Source organism: Meles meles, chromosome 1 (genome assembly GCF_922984935.1).
Source record: "Meles meles chromosome 1, mMelMel3.1 paternal haplotype, whole genome shotgun sequence".
Classification (NCBI taxonomy): Eukaryota; Metazoa; Chordata; class Mammalia; order Carnivora; family Mustelidae; genus Meles; species Meles meles.
In genome coordinates this window covers 201,497,174-201,516,129 of record NC_060066.1, presented here as the reverse complement: position 1 = coordinate 201,516,129, position 18,956 = coordinate 201,497,174, and the positions used below count along the sequence as shown (strand labels likewise).

At 58.6% G+C, this 18,956-nt stretch overlaps 1 protein-coding gene across 1 annotated transcript in view; it reads right to left on the bottom strand.

Moving 5' to 3' along the window:
• LOC123942574 (RAP1 GTPase activating protein) overlaps positions 1-18,956 on the bottom strand; it is a 49,311-nt gene that overhangs the window by 17,952 nt on the left and 12,403 nt on the right. The window contains 5 exon segments of the mRNA XM_046006588.1: positions 1,194-1,379; positions 1,861-1,899; positions 2,895-2,942; positions 3,957-3,992; positions 10,105-10,198. Of these exon segments, the coding sequence (XP_045862544.1) occupies positions 1,194-1,379; positions 1,861-1,899; positions 2,895-2,942; positions 3,957-3,992; positions 10,105-10,198 (403 nt within the window).

Genomic DNA, 18,956 nt, shown 5'->3' with positions numbered 1-18,956 from the left:
CAGTCTGGGTTGACCTGGAGCTGAGAGTCCCCCTGAGCCCTGGCTGGGCACAGAGGGACGGAAACCCCCAAATGCTTGGCACCAACTGCAGACGGAGCGGCAGGCACTTGGCAAAGGGCCACACTGAGGTCTTCAGGTCCCTTGAGCCCTCCCAGTGCATCTTAATGGAACGTCAGCCGGAGCTAGGTCCAGTTCCTAGCTCGGTAATTGTGTGACCTTGACCAAGACGCTTGACCTCTATGAGCCTCGGTTTCCCTCTTCTGTAAAAACTGGGATGATCCTGATCTCACAGAGTAATTAGGAAGTTGTAGTAACCGCGAACACTGATTAAGTGCTCACTCTGTGCCCAGCGTGAGGGAGATTTACACGTGCTTCTACGAGCCGTGTTCTTACGGATGAGGAAACAGGCTCAGGGAGGTTAAGTAACTTACTTAAGGTCACATCGTCAAGAAATGGAAGAGCCCAGATGCACACATAGGCCATGAGACCCCAGAGCCTGCACCTCTCCCCACCACCTGGGCTGCGAATTGGCATAGAGAACAGCATCTGGCATGGGGTCAGACACACACGACCCCAGCGTGTGACCTCCCCTCCAGCCCCCAGAGTCTCACCCGCTGACTCTGCCAAGCTGTCACTTGTCACCCCTGCTCTGGAGGTGGAGATGGGACAGGGGTTTGCATCCATCCATGGCACTGTTCTTCCAGCCCTGATCTGAGGTTGGGGCCTGGGTCTGTTCCCTTTGCTGCTGCACACCTGGTACCCTGAACAGGGCTGGGCACACAGCTGGTGCTCATTACTTGCCAACGTCGACTGAGGCCTCACTTGATGCCTGTCACCATTCTAAACATCTTGTAAACACTGCTGTCGTTAAGGCTTTACAGCAACCCCACGAGGTCGTGTCACCACCGCCTCAGTTTTTATGGACAAGGAGACAGAGGCATGGGGGAGGGAGGCTTTGGTAAGTGACTTGCCCAATGTCTCGTGTAGCAAGTGACAGAGCCAGGGTCACGCCGTGGTGCCACCTCTGCCGCTAACTGTGGCACCATACTGCCTTTTGCAATGGATGCTTGTTGAATGAATGTGTGAATCCACCACAAAGGTTTGAGACCCGGGACTCGGGGACTAACACCCAGCCCCAGCCCATGGGTCTGGCTAACTCCCAGGCCCGGCCCCATCACCGGTGGGCTACCTACCTTGCCAAGAAAGTGCTTCCGGTAGATGCGGGCTGTGGGGTTACACTCGAGCTTCACCTTGGTCGTGGGTGACTGAAGTGGCTCCGTCTCCGGGATGCTGGTGATTTCGTGGTTGGTGCCTTCGATCCAGTAGCCCCCAAACTGGGGCAACAGGATGAGGGGGAAAGGTCCTTCTCGCCCCAAGACCTGAAAGGGGACTCGGGTGAAGACCACCCATGCTGCACTCTACCAGGGCCCCGGGACACCTCCCCCCCCAACTCAGACCGGGCCACTTCTGCCATGGCTCAGGAGTGCCAGGGAACGAGCCAGAGCTTATATGGGCCCCAGGGCTTGCATCCACCCTCCTCCAGCAGACATGCTCCAGCCCCTCTCCTCCTACTGCAGGCACAGTCCCAGGGCGCATGGGGTTCCAGTCTCCAAGGATGAGGACTTGGGGGAAGGTAGCTTTGGGAGCATGACCTTGGCCAAGAGGCTGGAAGATTTGGATTAGAGGTCTAAGGGTTCATAGGGGTTCTAAACACTTGGGCCAGTAAGCTGAGCCTCCGGTGCCCACAGCAAGGCCTGAGATCAGGCTCCTGGCAGGGAGGAGGACCTGAGAATCCAGACTCCCTCCGTGGGCACCCCTGGGCCCCAAGCAGGGATGGGCTCAGGGGGGCGAGCCAGTTACCTCGTGGACGCTCGGGTAGGGAATGTAGTCCTCCTCTGTCTACAAAACACAAACAGGGCAGAGGCCCAGCTGTGGTGGGGTCTTTACCCTTGACTCACCTCCAGTCTCCCCAGAATGCTCCATCGTTCAGCCAGCCATCCGGGCTGGGAGTGTGGATGGGGCTGGGGCATCTCCCCAGGGCTTGCCTTGGGGTGACCCCTGGAGGCAGAGGCTGAGGCAAACTCAGCTCACTGGTGCTGCCAGCATCCTCTGGGTCTCTTTCTGCCTTGGGAAAAAGGCTCGCTGCCTCCCCCGAAGAAACCTTGGGACCAGTGGTTCTCGGTACATCGGTATGGCTTCGAGGGCTCCTTAAACACACTGCCGTGCCCCCCCCCCCAGTTTCCCAGGGTCTAGGTGGGGCCCCAAAAATTTACTTTTTTTTTTTTTTTTTTAAGAATTTACATTCTAACAAGCTCCCAGGTAATGGGGATGCCCTGGTTTGAGGACCCCACTTGGAGAACCCCTTCTCTGGACAAAGTGTCAGGCATATGCCCATGAATTTCCCCTTCAACCCTCACCTTGAAGCCCTGGGCCCACCTCGCCCCCACCCCCCAGGCCCAGCTGCCAGTCTTCTGGATTGTTGAGGTCCTAAATCAACCACAGAACCATATGCCTATCTGCAGGGGAGGTGCGACCTCCCCCGCCCCCCACCCCCACAAGAAAATTCTGAGTCTAAACAAGAGCCTCCTCCCATCTCCTTCCAGCCCCCGCCTCCTGTCTGTCTCCTCACAGTAGGCTGGGGAGGAAGGGGGTGGGGGGGGCAACCAGGCTACCCCTCCCACCTCCTCCTGTCCTCTCCTCCCTCCCATCAGCCTTCCCAGGCAGAAGCCATCTGGGTCCTGGGTTTGAATTTTCCTGCAACTGGCTGATCACACCTGGGGAGGGAGTCTCCCCATCCCTTCCAGGTCCCAAGCCCTTTGGAGAGCTGCTCAGGAAGCAGACAGCACGGGCAGACAGCCACAGAAAAGTGGGGTGGGGCCACGGTTCCAACCTACTTTGAGGGGTGGTGGGAAGGAGCATCGCTGTTCATCCATCCTGCTTCCCTGCAGAGAGAAGGTAACAAAGCCCGTTCTACCCCTCCCATGCCTGCGGCCAGTGCTGCACCCCACTGGAGGCTGACACCCTGTGAGGGGGAAAGCCTGGCCACGGAGGGGGGGTATTCCCGGGCCAGGGTGCTGGGTGCTTGGTTATGCAGGGAGTGCTGGGGGCTCTGTGCGGAACGTGTGCCACTGGGACTGGGGGTAGGTGGGGGCCTGCACGTGCTAGTGTGTGAGCGTGGGAGGGAGGCCACTGCATCTACAAAGATGTGTGTTTGGGGAGAGAGGAGAGGGACAGAGGGAAAGAGAGAGAGAAAGGGGGGGACAGCTGGAGACAGAAAAAGTGAGAGAGGCAGAGAAACAGGAAGGGGCAGAGGAGAGGGTTTGGAGGGCAAACTGACATTGGAGGGAAAGCTCCTGAGCTTTGTTCAAGTTGCCTCACGCCCCTGCCCACCTCCCAGCACGTACCCATGCACCGGACAGAGGCCTGGAAGACCAGGGCTGGGAGTGCAAGGCGGGCAGGGGTCAGGCAGAGGGGGTGGGGCACATCCCCATGCCTGTGGCACAGCCTCAGGTTGCTCTGTGCCCTGGCACCTATCCCTCCTGCCACCGTACACAGGGGTCTGTGGAGCCTGGGATGCCTCTTAGCAGATGGGAAATGTGTGTGAATGTGTGTCGGGGGTTGGGGGCTGTCGATGGGGGTGGGGGTGGGGAGTTGGGATGAGCCACTGATCCCAGCCCTGCTGGGGACCTACACGGGGATGGGAGCAGGAGAGACACAAGTGGTTTCTGGGCCCATGGGTCGAACAGGGAATTAGCACTCCCAGCCTCCATCCTCTACTCGGCCCCCCAGAGAGAGGGCTCAGGACAATGCCCTGCTACCACCTCCCTGCAGAACAGTCTGCTGGGGGCTCCTGGCCCATCCTCAGAGAGGAATAGGGCTGGGCGTATAGCAAGGGCCGCCAGCCCAGCCCAGCCCCTTCTGCGGCTCCCCCAGATGGGCAACAGAACCAACCTCACCTGCATCTTCTCAATCATCTCAAACAGCTCTGTGTTCTGCAACAGAGAGGGAGGACGGGAGGTCAGTCCTCAGGATCGGCCCAGCTGACCCCACTAAGTCCCCAAGGAGTCTCCACAACTCTAGCCAACCCCCGTGGGCCTGTCTGAGCACCAAGAGGGAGTGGAGAGGGCAGTGCAGAAGGGAGCTCTGGGCAGATGACCCGCAGAGCTCGACCAGCTGCTTCGTGAAATCAGCCCAGGGCCCAGGCCCCTTCCCAGGCGGCCCACCCCACTCAGTCCCCTTCCCAGAGTAAGGAGGCTGCTGCCTCAGACAAGGACGGATGTGACCCTCGGGGACAGACAGGTCTCTCCCATGTCACTGCATGTTTGGCAGTGCCAGGATGGGCCAAGTATCCCAGGTCCCAGCCCCAGAGAGGAGACAGCGGGATTCTCAGGAGGGTCTGGGGTTCTACCCACCCCTCCTGGAAGAGGGCCCCACCCCCACCCCCCTGCAAGCATTATGGGGGGAGGGGGGTGCTATTGGGGGAGACAGTGCTGGGATGTCCCATCAGCTCAACAGCTGTGTGTGAGTCCACACGCATCCCCTCGCCCCTCCCATGGCAGCCGGCCTCTCTGAAGACCAGCCAGGGCCACAAAGGGTTAATCGGGGCTTCTGCCAGCCGTGCTTGGCAGCTCTGGGCTCTCCAGCGCCAACTCCCTATGAGCCTTCCTGGAAGGCAGCATCCTTGCCCGTTGGCTGCGCTGGGGGCTGGGCCTGGGAAGCCCCCAGGGTCTCCATGATAGTGCCCCTCCCCCAGCACTTCCAAGGCCTCAACTCATTTGGCTCCTGCTGCCTGGTGGAGGCACTGCCTGAGCTCACACACGTGTGCTGTGGGCTTGTGCACCAGGAAACACACACTCTCTCTCTCTCTCTTGCTTGAACACACACAGCCTTGTACACCAATATTTAAACACACTCTCACTATACCAAAGAAAGCAAACACACATAAATCAGTACCCCCCCCCAAACCCAGAGGGTCTGTGCACACCCATTCGGAGCCTCAGAGCCATAGGCTAACACACAAATAACACATGGCAATGTCCTAAATGACACAACAGCACACCCACTCACACACAGGTCCATGTCCTGCAAAGCTGAACACACACACAGATGCTAACCCACTCCTGTGCAGAGGTGCACATCAGTAATGGAACACGAAGCTACACAAAACCCACAAAACCACTCTCACATCTGTGCGCCGAGAGACACGATAGCATGCACTCGCAGACATCGGCAGCTGTGTTCACGGACACTGAGCCACGGAGCCCCAGTCCCACGTACAAGCTCACCGTTCCCTAACAGAGTCACGCACCCTGGTAACAGACAGGACAGACTTGACCCCACATTAAATGAGTTTTGAGGGGGAAAACAGTGAACAGCCACCGTGCAAGTGGTTCATCAGCAAGGGTGGGGGCACAGGTCTGCAGGCCTGACGCTCACATACTCCCCCTCATGCCTGCTGGGGCACACACCACCCATCACACGTGCACACACTGCGTGAGGATCGAGATGCAAACACTCCATGTGCACACTCAGGGGCCTGTCCCCAGACCCAAAACCCACCCTGTAAATGCACTACGAGAGGCCACGGGAGACACCGACCCACAGTCACCTACAGCCACACCCAACACTCTGAGCCTGGAAGGGACAATTCCCCAGGCAGCCTCACTGCCACACCTGCAGTCCAGGTAGACAAACACACCAGTTAGCTCTACATCTGCACAAGAGCAACAGGGGTATCTGTGCCCGGGCACGCAATCTCGGCCCCACCCGGTCCTGGCAGTGATGTGGGTGCATAACTGGCCCCCAGAGCGCCCCACTCAGGGTGACCCGAGGGAACAATGGCCAGGAACAATGCACGCGGAGTCACAGCCACATAAACACTGACACATGGGACTGTCATGCAGGGAGCACACACAGCAACAAGTGACACCCACAGTTACAGTCTCACCGGCCAGCAGATGCCAGCCACATGGCAGACCTTGAGCGAAGTGGCTCAGAGCACCCCGCAAAGTTACACTGGGACATTCAGACCCCTCCTAAAAGGGGCAGGGGTCGGCGAAGTGGTCCCGAGGCTAACAGACACGCTGACTCACGCACGCACACACAGCGCGGCGGTAGCCCAGAGCCACCGTGCCACCACGGGCACTCCGATCCGCGGACGGCTCGAGAAAGAGCCCAAGGCCCAGGACCCCGGGGCAGGGCTGCGCCCTGTGGCCGCCGTGCCGGGGTGTCAGCCCAGAAGCTCACACACCCTCCATGACGGAGCCTCGCACACCGCCCTGGCTGGGGCAGAGTCTCCCCAGCTTCGAGGAAGTCGGGCTGAGCCGGCTCCCGCGGACCCCCTCGGCCAGGCCGCCCTCGCCCGGGTCCTCACCTGCCAGCCGGCCCCAGCCGGCAGCGAGCCCCTCCGCGGACGGCCGGGGGGCGCCAGGGGCCGCGGCTGCGCCATCCCGAGCCTGGCCCGGCCGGGCCCCCCCCCTGGCTGCGCTTCAGCTGGCCCGGCCGGCTCCCGCCCGTGCGCGCCCCGGCCCGGGCCCCGCAGCGCCGAGCTCCGCGCTCTCGGCTCCGGGCTCCCGGCGGCGTACTGCCTGAGCTGGGTTCCCCCTGCGGCCGGGCCCGGAGGGGGCGGGGCGCCAGGTACGAGCGGCGCGGGGGCGTGGCCTCGGAAATCCGGGGCGGGGACACCGGTGGCCACGCCCCCGTCGCGGCGCTGCGCGGCCCTGCCCGCGGTCCCCGGACACTGCGCCTGCGTGCTCTTCGCTTTCGGCGCTTAGAGGACCCCCCGCCCCGCCCCCGAGCGCCCAGGCTGTACTCGGCGCGCCCCTACCTCGCCTTCTCTATCTTCCCGGACTCTGGCTACCCCGCCTCAGGGATGCTTGGGACAGGCTGTGAAGCTGGGCTGGAAGAGGAGAGGGTTACCTCGCAGACAGAGGACTCTCCTTGAGCATCTACTTGACGTTGCACTTAGCAAGGATGACCTCTCCCCACAATCCAGGACGTACGAGTGTCAGCCCCATTTTACGGAATAGAAAACTGATTTAAGAGGTGAAATGTCATGCTCAGGTTCACACAGCCAGGAAAAGACAGAAACTGTTCCCTGTTCTCCAGGGAAAGGCCTGGAGCTGCTCTCCCCGCCCTCATCTCCCCCCACCTCCTAATGCGTGCCAGTGACTGGCCTGTTTCCTCCCTTCCTCAGATCCTTTGTCCACACCCGATGCTAACTGCCCTGATCCTGGAGGAGGGAGGCAACAGGGACTGCCAAGGACTTCAGGACATGAGGGTTCTAGTACGGGCCTTGCTACAACTTGCTGAGTGGACTTGAGTGAGTTCCGGCCACCTCCGTAGGCTTCCGTTTTCCCATCTGTAAACTGTAAAGCCCTCGGTTTTCCCACCTCTGCAGGCCCTTCCAGCTGACCCTGCTTTGGGTCTGTCCCTCTACAGCAGGGGCAGGGCCATCCCCTCAGAACCCCTTTCCCGGACAGGTACTGGGAAAGCAGCACTTGCTTCCGGCGCTGCGGCCAAGTCAACACCAGCTGCTTTGGAGCCTGCAGGGGCAAGGCTGCCCACCAGCTCAATGCACAGCCTCTCTTCAGTTCTCTCAGGAGCCGCCAGCCACTGCCCACCACCCTCGTCTCCAGGGCTAAGGGCTTCTGGAAGGAAGGCACCGGAACTTCCTTTCCTCCAGACCTGGCCCTGGGTCAGGTTAGAGCCCGGGGAGTCGGCGGGAACTCTGGAGATGTGTGTTCCAGACACGGTGTAGTTTTGTTTTTAATAATTAACAGCAGCAAATATTGATTTACGCAGGCGCTTCCAGGCCTGAGCGCTTCCGGGCACCCATCGAAATGCAGCCAGAGAAAACATCCATTCCCACAGTGGGAGGAGGTGAGACCTTCTCGCATCACTGGAGACGTCTGCGTGACAGGCAGAGTGGAGGGTGTACACACATGTGCAAGCAGCTGTATGCGTGTGGCTCTGGGACCAGATGTGGCTGCGTGTGCGTGGACATCCTGGATGTCTGTATTCATGTCTGTACATGGGTGTCTGTATACACAGGCCTGTGTCATGCATGTCTCTGAATACCTTTGCAGATGTGTGAACGTGTCCATGGACAGAGGTGGGTAGATTGTGAGGTACACGTGTGTAGATTCCTGAATTCCTGAGTGGAGAAATCCCTATGGGGGGGGCAGGGTGGGAGGGCCCTGAAGAGCTCCCTGTCTGTACAAATGTGGTTTTTCCAGTGAGAGGGCAATGTCCCTTCTGGGAGTTCCCTCCTGCCCTGGGAACGTAACATTGCCCAGCTTCCTGGTTTCTGCTTTCTAAAGTTAGTTCCAAAGTTAGTCCCAGCTGGAAGCTGGCAAGGTGGCTAGAGAAAGAATTGTCACCTCTGTCTTACAGATGAGGAAACTGAGACCGAGAGGGGAGCAGGGGCTTGCCCACTGGCACAGGGAGGTGACTTGTCCCTCAGATTGGCTGCATCCATGTGATAAATGTGTCCAGACTTAGGGGTGCTAGAGGAGGGGCATGGAGAATGTGTCACAGGCCTGAGTCCCCTCAGCCCCACCACGGGTTTACTGGACATCCAGGGGGATCGCTCAGTCTCTCTGTGCTCTGGTTTCCCTCCCTGTCAAAGGAGGGTGATCCACAGACTGGGGCTTGCTTCTGGAGTAGGGGTGGGCTGTCAGGGCAGAGCAGTTTGGAGTCCACCGTCTGAGCAGCGTTGGCACAAACAGAGGCTTCTGTCTGGCTGGGCAGAGGCCAGGAAGCCCAAGGGGAGGTAGCTCAGAGCTAATCCACAAAAGACAGCCCTAGGCTGTCTGAGCAGGGGGGACTCAGAGTGATGGCTTTTTCCTACCCTCATTTTCCTGAGAGGAAGACTGAGGCCCAGGGAGGGGAAGCTATGGTCCAAGGGCACCTAGCCCTTGGTGAGAACCAAGACCTTCTCCTGTATGCCTAGGGGAAGAAGGACTGGGGGCTTCATGAACCCAGGTTCCCTCAAGTTGCTCCCTTCCTACCGAGCCCCAGGATCCACATGACCCCATCTTGGGCTTTTGCCCAGACACAGGGAGCAGGTGAGGGTTTCAGGAGTCCCTCACGCTGCCCTAGGACACCCACTTGGGACCCCATTGGAGGTGGTGGTCCCCCCCAAGGATTAAGGTCCTTGGCCATCTGCCTTCCTGGAGCAGGATAGGTACACTGCCCTTGGCCGGCCCTGTGTCTGCTATTTCCTGGCTGTGTGACCATGAGAAAACCTCTCTGAGCATCTGGCTCCTCATCTGGAGAATGCCTATCCCAAGGTCTGATGAAGCGACCAAGAGGCATGATGTCTGTGGACATGCTTTAGAAACCAAAAAGTGTACTGCAGAAGTGAGGCTGATGACCTGTACCAGGCCCTCTGGTCACACAGCGTGATATCCTATGATACGGGGTCACACCCCATCATATCCTAACCTGTGTGTCTTTAAGCAGGGACCTTAACTTCTCTGAGCCTTGATTTTCTCATCTGCAAAATGGGACTAATAACAGTAGCTATCACATAATACTTAGAGTTGGAGGATGGAATGGAATAGTGCCCGCAAAGCATTAAGTACCCAGCTGGCACAAAGTAAGTCTCAGTAAATTCTCGTGGTTGCTGCCGGACTCTGGCTCCTTGAGGGCAGGGTCTGTGTCAGACTGGTTTCTGGCCCCACAGCACCCAGCACAAAATCTGGCACGAATCAAGTGCCGGAAAAATATTTGATTCTGATGATCTCATTTGTAGAGCTCCTGCCCCAGGCCGGATATCGTGCATGGACTGTTTCGTTGGTACTCTTTCCTTTAATCCTCATGACAGCTCTGTGCCGGGTGCTGTCATCATACCCAGTCTGCGGATGAGGAGGCCCACGGTGATGTTGATAACAAAGGTGGTCAGTTGGTCTATTCCCAGCTGCTCTGCCCCCTCCCCAGCAGAGCCACACAACCCACCCGGAGTGAGGACTGGTGTCCCCTTGGGAAGCTAAACCCTAAGCAGCACCTGCTTGAACGTTTTACCCCTGTCCAGTGGTCCTTTTTAATGAGCCCTGGGCCCCAGGGCTCCCCAGAGCAGGGGCAGTGGGGGGAGACACTCACCTTCGGGTAGAGTGAAGCAGGATGGGGGGGAACCAAGTCCGCGCGTGGCAGGTCTAATGCCTGAGGGAAGCGCTGGTTCTGCCCATCACTCCTCCTGGAAGACAGAAAGGGTCTGTGGTCAGGGAGAACTCCAAGCTGGAAGATGGGTGGACTTTGGGAGGAAGACTTGCTCTCAGAGTTGGGGGACAGATTTCACGAGAAGGGGGGGTCCTGGTTTCCCCAGAAAGAGGGAGAGGAGAGGCTTCTGGAGCAGGGTGGTCAAACAGGCTCTCCTTCCCCAGAGATCAGGGATGTGGACAGGGTCTCTCCCCAAGTTCTGTGTTAGCCCCTCCCCCCACACACATACTCCAGCCACGAGGACATCCACAGCCCATTCTGAAGATGGGTAGTCTGAGGCAGGGGCAGCGAGGGTTGTTGTACAGGGCTGAGTTCTCTGACCTCTGTCCTAAGCAGGGTGTTCAACCTTTATAGACCCCTCCCTGGGCCTTCGAGGAGACACAGCCTTAGGATGGAGAGAACATTTGGGCTATTGCTGTTCTTAATGACAATAACAACCATAGACACCCACTGCGCCACTGTGTGCCGGGCCCTGTGTCAAGCCCCTCTTTCCAAGCCTAAGGGCACAGACTCCTCACCACACTGGCATTCTCTTAATAGATGGGACCCAGAGGCATGTCGAGGTCACGCAGCTGGTCACAGCAGAGCCAGCAGCTGCATGAGGCCTGACTCCGAGTTCAGCCTCCTTGCACACACCCACACCTCTCCCTGAGGAAAGGAAGCAGGTCTGGTGAGGGTGGCGTCAGCTCCCGTCACCCTAGAAAGCCTGCCGGGGAGGCCACCTTGGGGGTCAGGGAGAGGAAGTGCCCAGTGGCTCCTGGGACCCAGGGAGCCCAGGGCAGGGCAAGCAGGCCAGGCTTCCCCGTGCTGCCTGGGGCCACCCTGATGTGGCTGCACCCCCGCCTGGGTCCCATCCACCGAGGCTGGTCCTGAGAGCGTGAGTCATTCAGGCCGCTGAGGATCGGGGAGCTTGAGTCAGGCGGAATTGGGACTGCCACACCCCGAAAGGGGGAGGGCCTGCAGGAAGCTGGCTGGGGAAGGAGACCCCAGGACCCCTGAGCCACCTCCCCCTTGCCCCCGCTGACTCCCCCCCGCCCAGCCTCTCCCGTGGGAGAACCGGTCCGGAGGCGCCGTCCACAGCCCGGCCGCACACATCGGATGCCTCTCGGCCTCTCAGGGCTGCCGGCTTCTTTAAAGTGGGGCCCACACTAAGCAGTGCTTGATCCACAAAACCAGAGATGGTGGCCGTGGCATTGCAAGCCGTGGCATCAGTGTGAGGAAGCTGTTCCCAGGCACTTACCTGCTGTGTGACCTGGAGTCCGTGACACACCCCTCCCAGCCTCTGCTTCCGAAAGATCTCATAGAGCCTGGGCAGCTAGTAAGTCTTTAGTCAATGAACTCTTTGGTATTCATTCATTCATGGTAAGCTCTGGGTCCCCGAGTTAGGGTCTCATTCAGTATTGGTCGAGCGGATAAATAATTGAATGGACCCACGAATGGATGGAGGTTGGCAGCAGGGAGGCACTGGGGGTTTGTGGAGCAAGCAAACAGCCTGACCTTCGGTCCCTGCAGGTTGCAAGTCGTGCTGACCCGGGGACAGACTGGAGCCAGAGGAGTAGGGGGAGGCCCACAGAAACGCCCCAGGCAAATTCCAATTCGGGGACTCTTTGTCGAGCCCCGGGTCATGGGCCTGGAGCTGTCAAGCATTTTTACACCCTCCCCACGGTGCTGCAACACTGGCATTATTTATCCCGTTTTTAGAGATGGAGACCCTGGAGCTCAGAGAGATGAAGCCACTTCCCCGAGCAGGTGGGAGACAGCCCGAGTGTAAAGCCCACGCCCTTGACTGAGCAAGGTCAGTGCCAGGGGCATGGAGAACAGAGGCTGCCCAGGGTCCAGGAAGTGCTGGGGCTGCAGCCCCCCGGGAAGCTGGATCCCCATAGTGTTGGTGACATGGGGACAGTGGTCTTGGTGTGGCCCTGGCTGCCCAGTGGAGGTTGTTGCCCACCATTGAGCTATTTGGGTGGTGTTCTTCTGTCTGCCCCTCCCAGGCCCCCGGGCTCAGACGGTGTCCCGCTGTAGGTCAGTCCCACAATAGCTCCCTAACATCCTGTCCTTCCAGAACCCTCTGTCTGAGCTTCCCCATGTCCAGGTACCCATCCCACGCCGGACTTCTCATGCTGGCACAGGACTAGGGAGGTGTCTCAAGACAAAGGTGGGGGGATCTGACTTCCACTGGGGACCCTGCCCCAAGGCCCTCAACTCTCGAGTTCCTGGCTGGCTAGAGTGGGCCCCTCTCAGGCAGTACCCAGCCCCCTCCCCCTTCCAGGCAACTCCTCCACCTACAAGGTCATTGCTGAGGTCCTAAAGGGCAAGGAGACCAGAGGGGCTCCACCACGGGAACAGAGCAGGAGGCTCTGGGCCCTCCCTGTCCCCATCCGTCCTAGCCCTGAGGGAGCAGAAGGACGGTAATCACGAAAGCCACAGCCCACCTGTGCCTTGTAGGACTCCACTTAATTAACACAGCAACCCAGGGAGGCAGGCGCTCGGAAGCTGCCTGCTTCACACACAGGGACGCTGACGTTCAGCAGGGTGTGTTAACTGGCCCAGGGTCACACAGGGGAAGAGGGCAAGCAGGCGTTGGGATCCAGGTGTGTCCCTCCAGAGCCCAAGATCTTAGCTTCACAGCCGGGGCGAACCCAGCGGCTTGTATCAGGGAGGCAGTGGTAACAGTTAACAGCAAGGGCAGCTAAGGCTGATACTGGACGCAGGTGCCCCGGGCAGGCTCTGCTCTAACTGCTTTGCTTGGACTCAGTCTTTCAAAGGAGGGCACCAAGACACGGACATGGTTAAGCAACTTGACCCAAATCACACCGACAGTAAGTGAAACGCAGAGGACCTGAGTCTAGGTGCCCTGACGCTACACTCTGCTGACTCTGAGTAGACACTAGTTTCTCAATAAATACTTTGGCAAGGATGAATAAATCAGCCTGCCTCTTCCCCACCCACTCCCTGCCATGTCCCCTTGCTTTCCCTCCCCTGTCAGCCTCCCTCTTACCTCGGACCCATCTCACCCCCATCTTTCTAGCCCCCTCCATTTCCTTTCTACCTCTTGCCTCTACAGACCTCCCCCAACCTGGCCATTTCCTTCCCTCTTCTGAACTTGAACTTCTCCATCCCTCCCCCATCTCTAGCCTACCCTTGTCTCCTCCTGGTCTTCACCATTCCGTTCACATGGGGTCTGCCCCTCAGCACCTCTCTGCAAATCTCGCTGACCCTCTGGCCTAGCTCAGCTTCAAATGCTTTGCATTCTCCCTCTACGTGCAGCAGTTGCGAGGTGCCTGGAGTGTGCTGGGACATGGGGAGCTCTCCCCTGTTTTCCCCTCCCCATGCCATGACCCAAGTCATATCTGCACAGCACTTTACAGTCTATCATCTCCTCTGAGCACCATGGCAACTTGGTGAGGTTGGATATTATCCACCTTTTCTCCAGATAAGAAAACCAAGCCTCAGAGAGGTTAAGTGACAAGTCCATGGTCACACCAGGGAAAGGGCCGACCAGAGGTTTTACTCCAGCCTAAGGTCCTTCCACTACACACATCATAGCTGCTCTCAACCCAGGACCTCAGTCCAGTCACCCAGCCTTGGCTCCCAAGGACTTCCCAGCCCTCCCTGGGTCCGGCAGCCACCACCAAGCATCTTTCTTAGGCCTAGAGCCAGTCCTGCCCTGTTTGGCCTGGACACCCACCTCCAGGTACAGGACACCTGGGCACAGGAAAAGGTGGCAGCTAGAGAGGAGGTGACTTGCCCAAGGTCACACAGAAAGCCTGAGACAAGCTGGCATCTGGACCAGGCACATTCCAGGGTCACCTTCAGGGCCTAGAGGTGTGTGGCCGCCAGCCAGCTGGCCCCAGCTCCCCACTGTGTTGGAGCACCCATCTCTCCCAGGGAAAGGGCGCAGCGGCAGGGGGGCTGGGGTGAGGGGTGGGGAGGGGTGGAGGAGGGGCCCCGTGGCCCAGCTCCTGAGTGGGATGGGCCCCGCCGGAAGCCGCTGCCGACAGCTCCCGGGTTTCTTGGCAACTGTCACTGCTCCTCCTCCCATCCCTTATCTCCACATCGAGGTAACAATAATAATCTCACTGTCGTGAGTACAGCTCTTTGTACTTTTCAAAAGTGCTCTTTATCGGCTCACTCCTGGGAGTCTCACCGGAACTGGAGTGGGGAGATAAGGCAGTCGCTAGGATCCCCAATTCCCAGAAGGATAAACTAAGGCTCGGAGAGCTTAAACCACCACCTCAAGGTCACCCAGCAAAGCAGAAGCAGATTGGGGACCAGAACCCAAGCCTTCCATCAGGCCAAGGCTCCAGATGCCGCACTGGGGTGGTGGTTGGGGTTACATCTCGGGGTGGGTCTGTCCCCGGCCAAAGGGCAGGTCAGTTTGAGGCACGGTGGAGGGAGCTAGGTAAGGCTGAGGAAAGCTACCAGATGCCTTCCTGGGGTGCTTCCCCCAAGCTGGAGAGTTGGTAGGAGAGTCCTGTCTTTTTCCTCCTCTGCAAAATGAGAGATAATATCCCTCCTTATAAGGCTGCTGTGAGCCACAGAGTAGAGGAAGCACTAGAGAAGCATTTGCTATTATTATTATTATTACTATTATTATTATTATTATCAGCCATATTAGCCATTCTCCTGGAGAACTCCATCCTTCCAGGGCACTAGCTCAGTGCTGGGCTGTCCTCTGGGTATGACTCGGCCCTGTGGCCACCCAAAGAGAGCTGCTGGATGGAGGTCCCCAGGTGGGAGTGGCCCTGGCTGACTGTCCCAGCCTCATCTCCACACACACCCCTTCCCGTCCTGCCCCAGTAGCCTTGGCCTCTCCTGGCCCGACTGCAAGTGGTTTTCCAAACAAGACACAGTGTTTCACTGCTGAGCCTCTGCACGCTGTTCCCTCTGCTGGGGGCTCCCTTTTCCTTCTTTGGGGGCTGGTGAACTATTCGTGCTTTAAAGTTCCTCTTAAAGGGGTGAGGCTCTGGTGGCCCTAGCAGGTGACATATGACCATCAAGGCTGTGACCTTCAAGGCCTGTGACCAGGGAAGCCAGGTAGGTGCTGGACAGCACACACAGAAGCCGGGAAACCAGCCAGCAGAGCTGGTACTCAGCTGGCCAGAGAACACAGGGCCGAGAAGGACTTGGGGTGGGGAGGGGGCTAGCCCGGCACAGTGCCTGAGTGGTCCAGCCCAGCCCGGTGCTGGTCACCAGAGGCCAGGGTCCCTTGAGTCTCCCTGGGCTCCATGAAACCAAATGGTTTTACCAAGCTGGTTGTTGACGTGGGGGACTCCAGAGGGCACAGACCTCAAGAGGAAAAGCAGGTGTGGGGGGCCACTCCTGTGGGTCCTCACACCCCTGAGGGAGGCCCTCTGGATGGAGTGTGGGGGCTGCCCTTGTCTCCCAGCCATGGTATCAGGTCTGAGGGGATTCTAATCTCCTGAACCCGGAGACTAGAGACTCCCTGACACTGTCCCCTCCCCTGTGGGCCACAGAGGCCCATTGTCTCCAGTGCTCAACCACCCGGCATGGCCCACCCCACCCCCCCGCTTGCCCCTGGCCTTGCCAAGATGCCAGGGAAGGTGGCCAGGGGCAGCCCAGTGAGCAAGTTTCTGAGTCCAGGCCCAGGGAGGGGAGGGACACAGACATGGCCACTCCTGGCCCTCCTTTCCCCAGGCACCTTTGACCTCTATCAGGACACAAGAGGGAGGTGGGGATGGGGATGCCAAGCGCTGTGATGTCATGTAGTCCTTATAGCGATAATCCTAATGGAGGGACTGTCACACCTTTCAGAATAAGGAAGCAGGGGCTCGGAAGTGTTGCTAGATGGGCCGGGGTCCCACAACCACCAAGAGCTAGCATCGGTGGGGCCCCCTTGGGAATGGAAGGAACAGGCTTCAGTCTCCAGGCTGGGCAGAGGGGGTGAGCAGGAAGGCGGCCCTTGGGGCCCCCACCCTCACTCCGTGCTGGCTGAGCGCCAAGACACCCGGATGCCGGAGCCGGGCCAGGAGGCGGCCTCCTGAGCAAACAACAGGTTGGCAGCCCCAAGAGGAGGTCATGGGACCGGCCCCCACCCGGGGGCACAGCACCTAGAGCCTGGGCCTCCCATCCACCTGCTGCTTGCCAGCGCCTCCCGTGCCCAGGTGTCCAGAGCTCTGCTGTGGCCTAGGCGTGACCCCCCACCCCCCCGCCCCCGCGCCTCCCTGGGATGAACTCCTCCCTGCACTCGGGGCAGGGGGGAGGAGTGACACCGAGATGACCTAGGCACGGGGCCTCTTCCTGCCGGGGTAATGACAACAGCTGCTCACCCAGCCTGATACTTTACAGTCTACAAACTGCCTTCTTCGCGCTAGACCTTCCCAACAGACCTCCCAAAGCACCTAAGGCAGATAACGTTATCTCCTCCGGTCCCTGTGGAAGAAACCAGAAGCCAGGATGGTGGTGGCCCAAGGTGCTGCTCCAACCCACTGCTCCACCCTCGTTCTGTGGACACCGGACGGGCCTCCTTGACGGGCCTGCCACAGGCTGCCACCTCCAGGGCCCAGGGAGGCTGTGAGCCGGGCCCTTCCCGGCTCCCGTGGACTGGGGCCCAATGCCACCTACACTCCCCCTTCCTCGTTGACCTCATTGTCCTTCCCCGCCTCTGCTGCCCAGGGGGTTGGTCTCCCTTTTCTGCACCCCACGCATTCCTTCACTCACACCAATCTGCCCCCTCCCCCACTTGACCTTCACCCCTACGCTCAGTCACTTGTTCAGGATTCGTGTCCTGCCCCCTGCTCTGGGCCAGACAGCAGTTGGGGTGTTGGCATCTGAGCAGAGTGAGCCCAGCCTCCCCCACCTCCAAGCAAAGCCTGAGGGACACCCGGCCCACTGTTCTCTAGCTGTTCTTGGCACTCCTTGGGTCCCAACACCCTGACACTGAGCCTTCGCGTGCTGGGGCCTTGTTTAGTCCATCCCTCTCCCTCCCTAGTTGGTGGGCTCACCCTCTCGTGGGCCCCAGGCAAGGCCGGTGAGCAAAAGTCCCTGCCAGGCCAAGGCAAAAATCCTCTCGGAGAGGGACAGGGTCGCCATGTCCTAAGCACAGATGACAAGGAGGAGCCCTGGCTTTGCCTATAAATCAGCACGTGGACGGGATTAAGTGATCACGATCTCTTCAAGCCGATTCCATGGGGAACTGGGATTCTGATTAGACGGTGCTAAGGCCCAGGTCTGACATCCTCCAGCAGGATGGACGGGAGGATGAGACAAATGGGAGCACCAGAACCCTGGTGGGCTTACTCTGCCTGGCGGGGGCAGGGGAGGGGGCCGACTGCTCCAAGCTGCTTCTCTTCTCTGAGCCTACTTCCTCATCTGCAACAGGAAGTTACTAGTAAGACCTACTTTGCTGGGTGGTTGTGTAGAATAAATCAGAGGTTACATGCATAGTCCGACTAGCCTAGAGCTGCGTATACAAGCTCCTGCCTGAAGAAGCAGTGTAGCATCACAGGTGTGGGCTCTGGAGCCGGACGCCTGAGTTTGTACCCCAGCTCTGCCACTTAATGTCTGTGTGACCTTGAGTAAGTTACTTAACATCTCTGAGCTTCAATTTCCTTATCTATGCAATGGGAATAAAGACAGTGCCTGCCTCCAAAGGGTTCAGGAGGATTGAATAAGTTCGTCCATGTGAAGACTATCAGCATTAACCCTAAATACTTCCTGGCCTTCCCTTCTCTCCTCCTTTCTTCCTTCTTCCTGTTCTATGTGGGTTGCTGAGGACTGGAGACGGGAGTCCTGGGTGGAAGCTGGGAGAAGGCCAGCTGCAGCTGCCCAAGAGGGAAACAACCAACACGTGAGGCCCTGAGCAAAGCCAGACATGGCCGCGCAGGGGTGCAGTGGGGAGATTCCTAAGGTGTGGGGACAGGAGGAGTAAGGGGACCGTGCAGCTGGACGAGATGACCTCCCAGGCGCCTCCCGCGTTTGGAATCTACGCCTCTTGATGGCTCCAGGGTCCCTGTGCAGGGTGGCGGAGGCGATGGGTAAATTCGCATGATTTTGAGACGTGGACTTTTCCAGATCTGTGGGGGCCCGTTGCTTGCTACCGCTTCTCTGCAGGGGTTTGGGCCGCTCCTGTTACAGACGAAAATGTGTATACTCTTCGGCCCAACCCCTCCATCTCTAGACATTTATACCCACATGTATAAAAACATACGAACAGATGACATCGTGGCAGCAGCGTCTGCAGGCGCCCACATCTGGAAGCTACCCCCAACGTCCATTCAAAGAGTCTGGATAAAATCCTCAAGGCCCACGCAAAGCGTGGACGGCCGCACACTGATCACAAAGGAGGCCTCTTGTCCAGATGGGAAAAGGGGTTTGAAGTATATCGTTAAGTTAAAAAAACAAAAAAAAGCAAGTTGCCCAACAAAAACCTCACTTGTAAAAATTAAAGATGAAATGTAGAAGTTCACGTGGGTTATCTCTGGGAAGCAGGACCACTAGGCACGCCTGCCTTCTACAGGATATATTTTCTGCATTTTTTTGGATCTTTACGATGAACACTTACTATTTTTATAATTGGGGGGAGAAAAGATCTCTTTAAGAAAATCTGAACACTTGGGGCGTGCCTGGGCGGCTCAGTGGGTTAAGCCTCTGCCTTCGGCTCAGGTCATGATCTCAGGGTCCTGGGATCGAGCCCCGCATCGGGCTCTCTGCTCAGCGGGAGTCTGCTTCTCCCTCTCTCACTCCCCCTGTTTGTGTTTCTTCTCTCTCTGTCA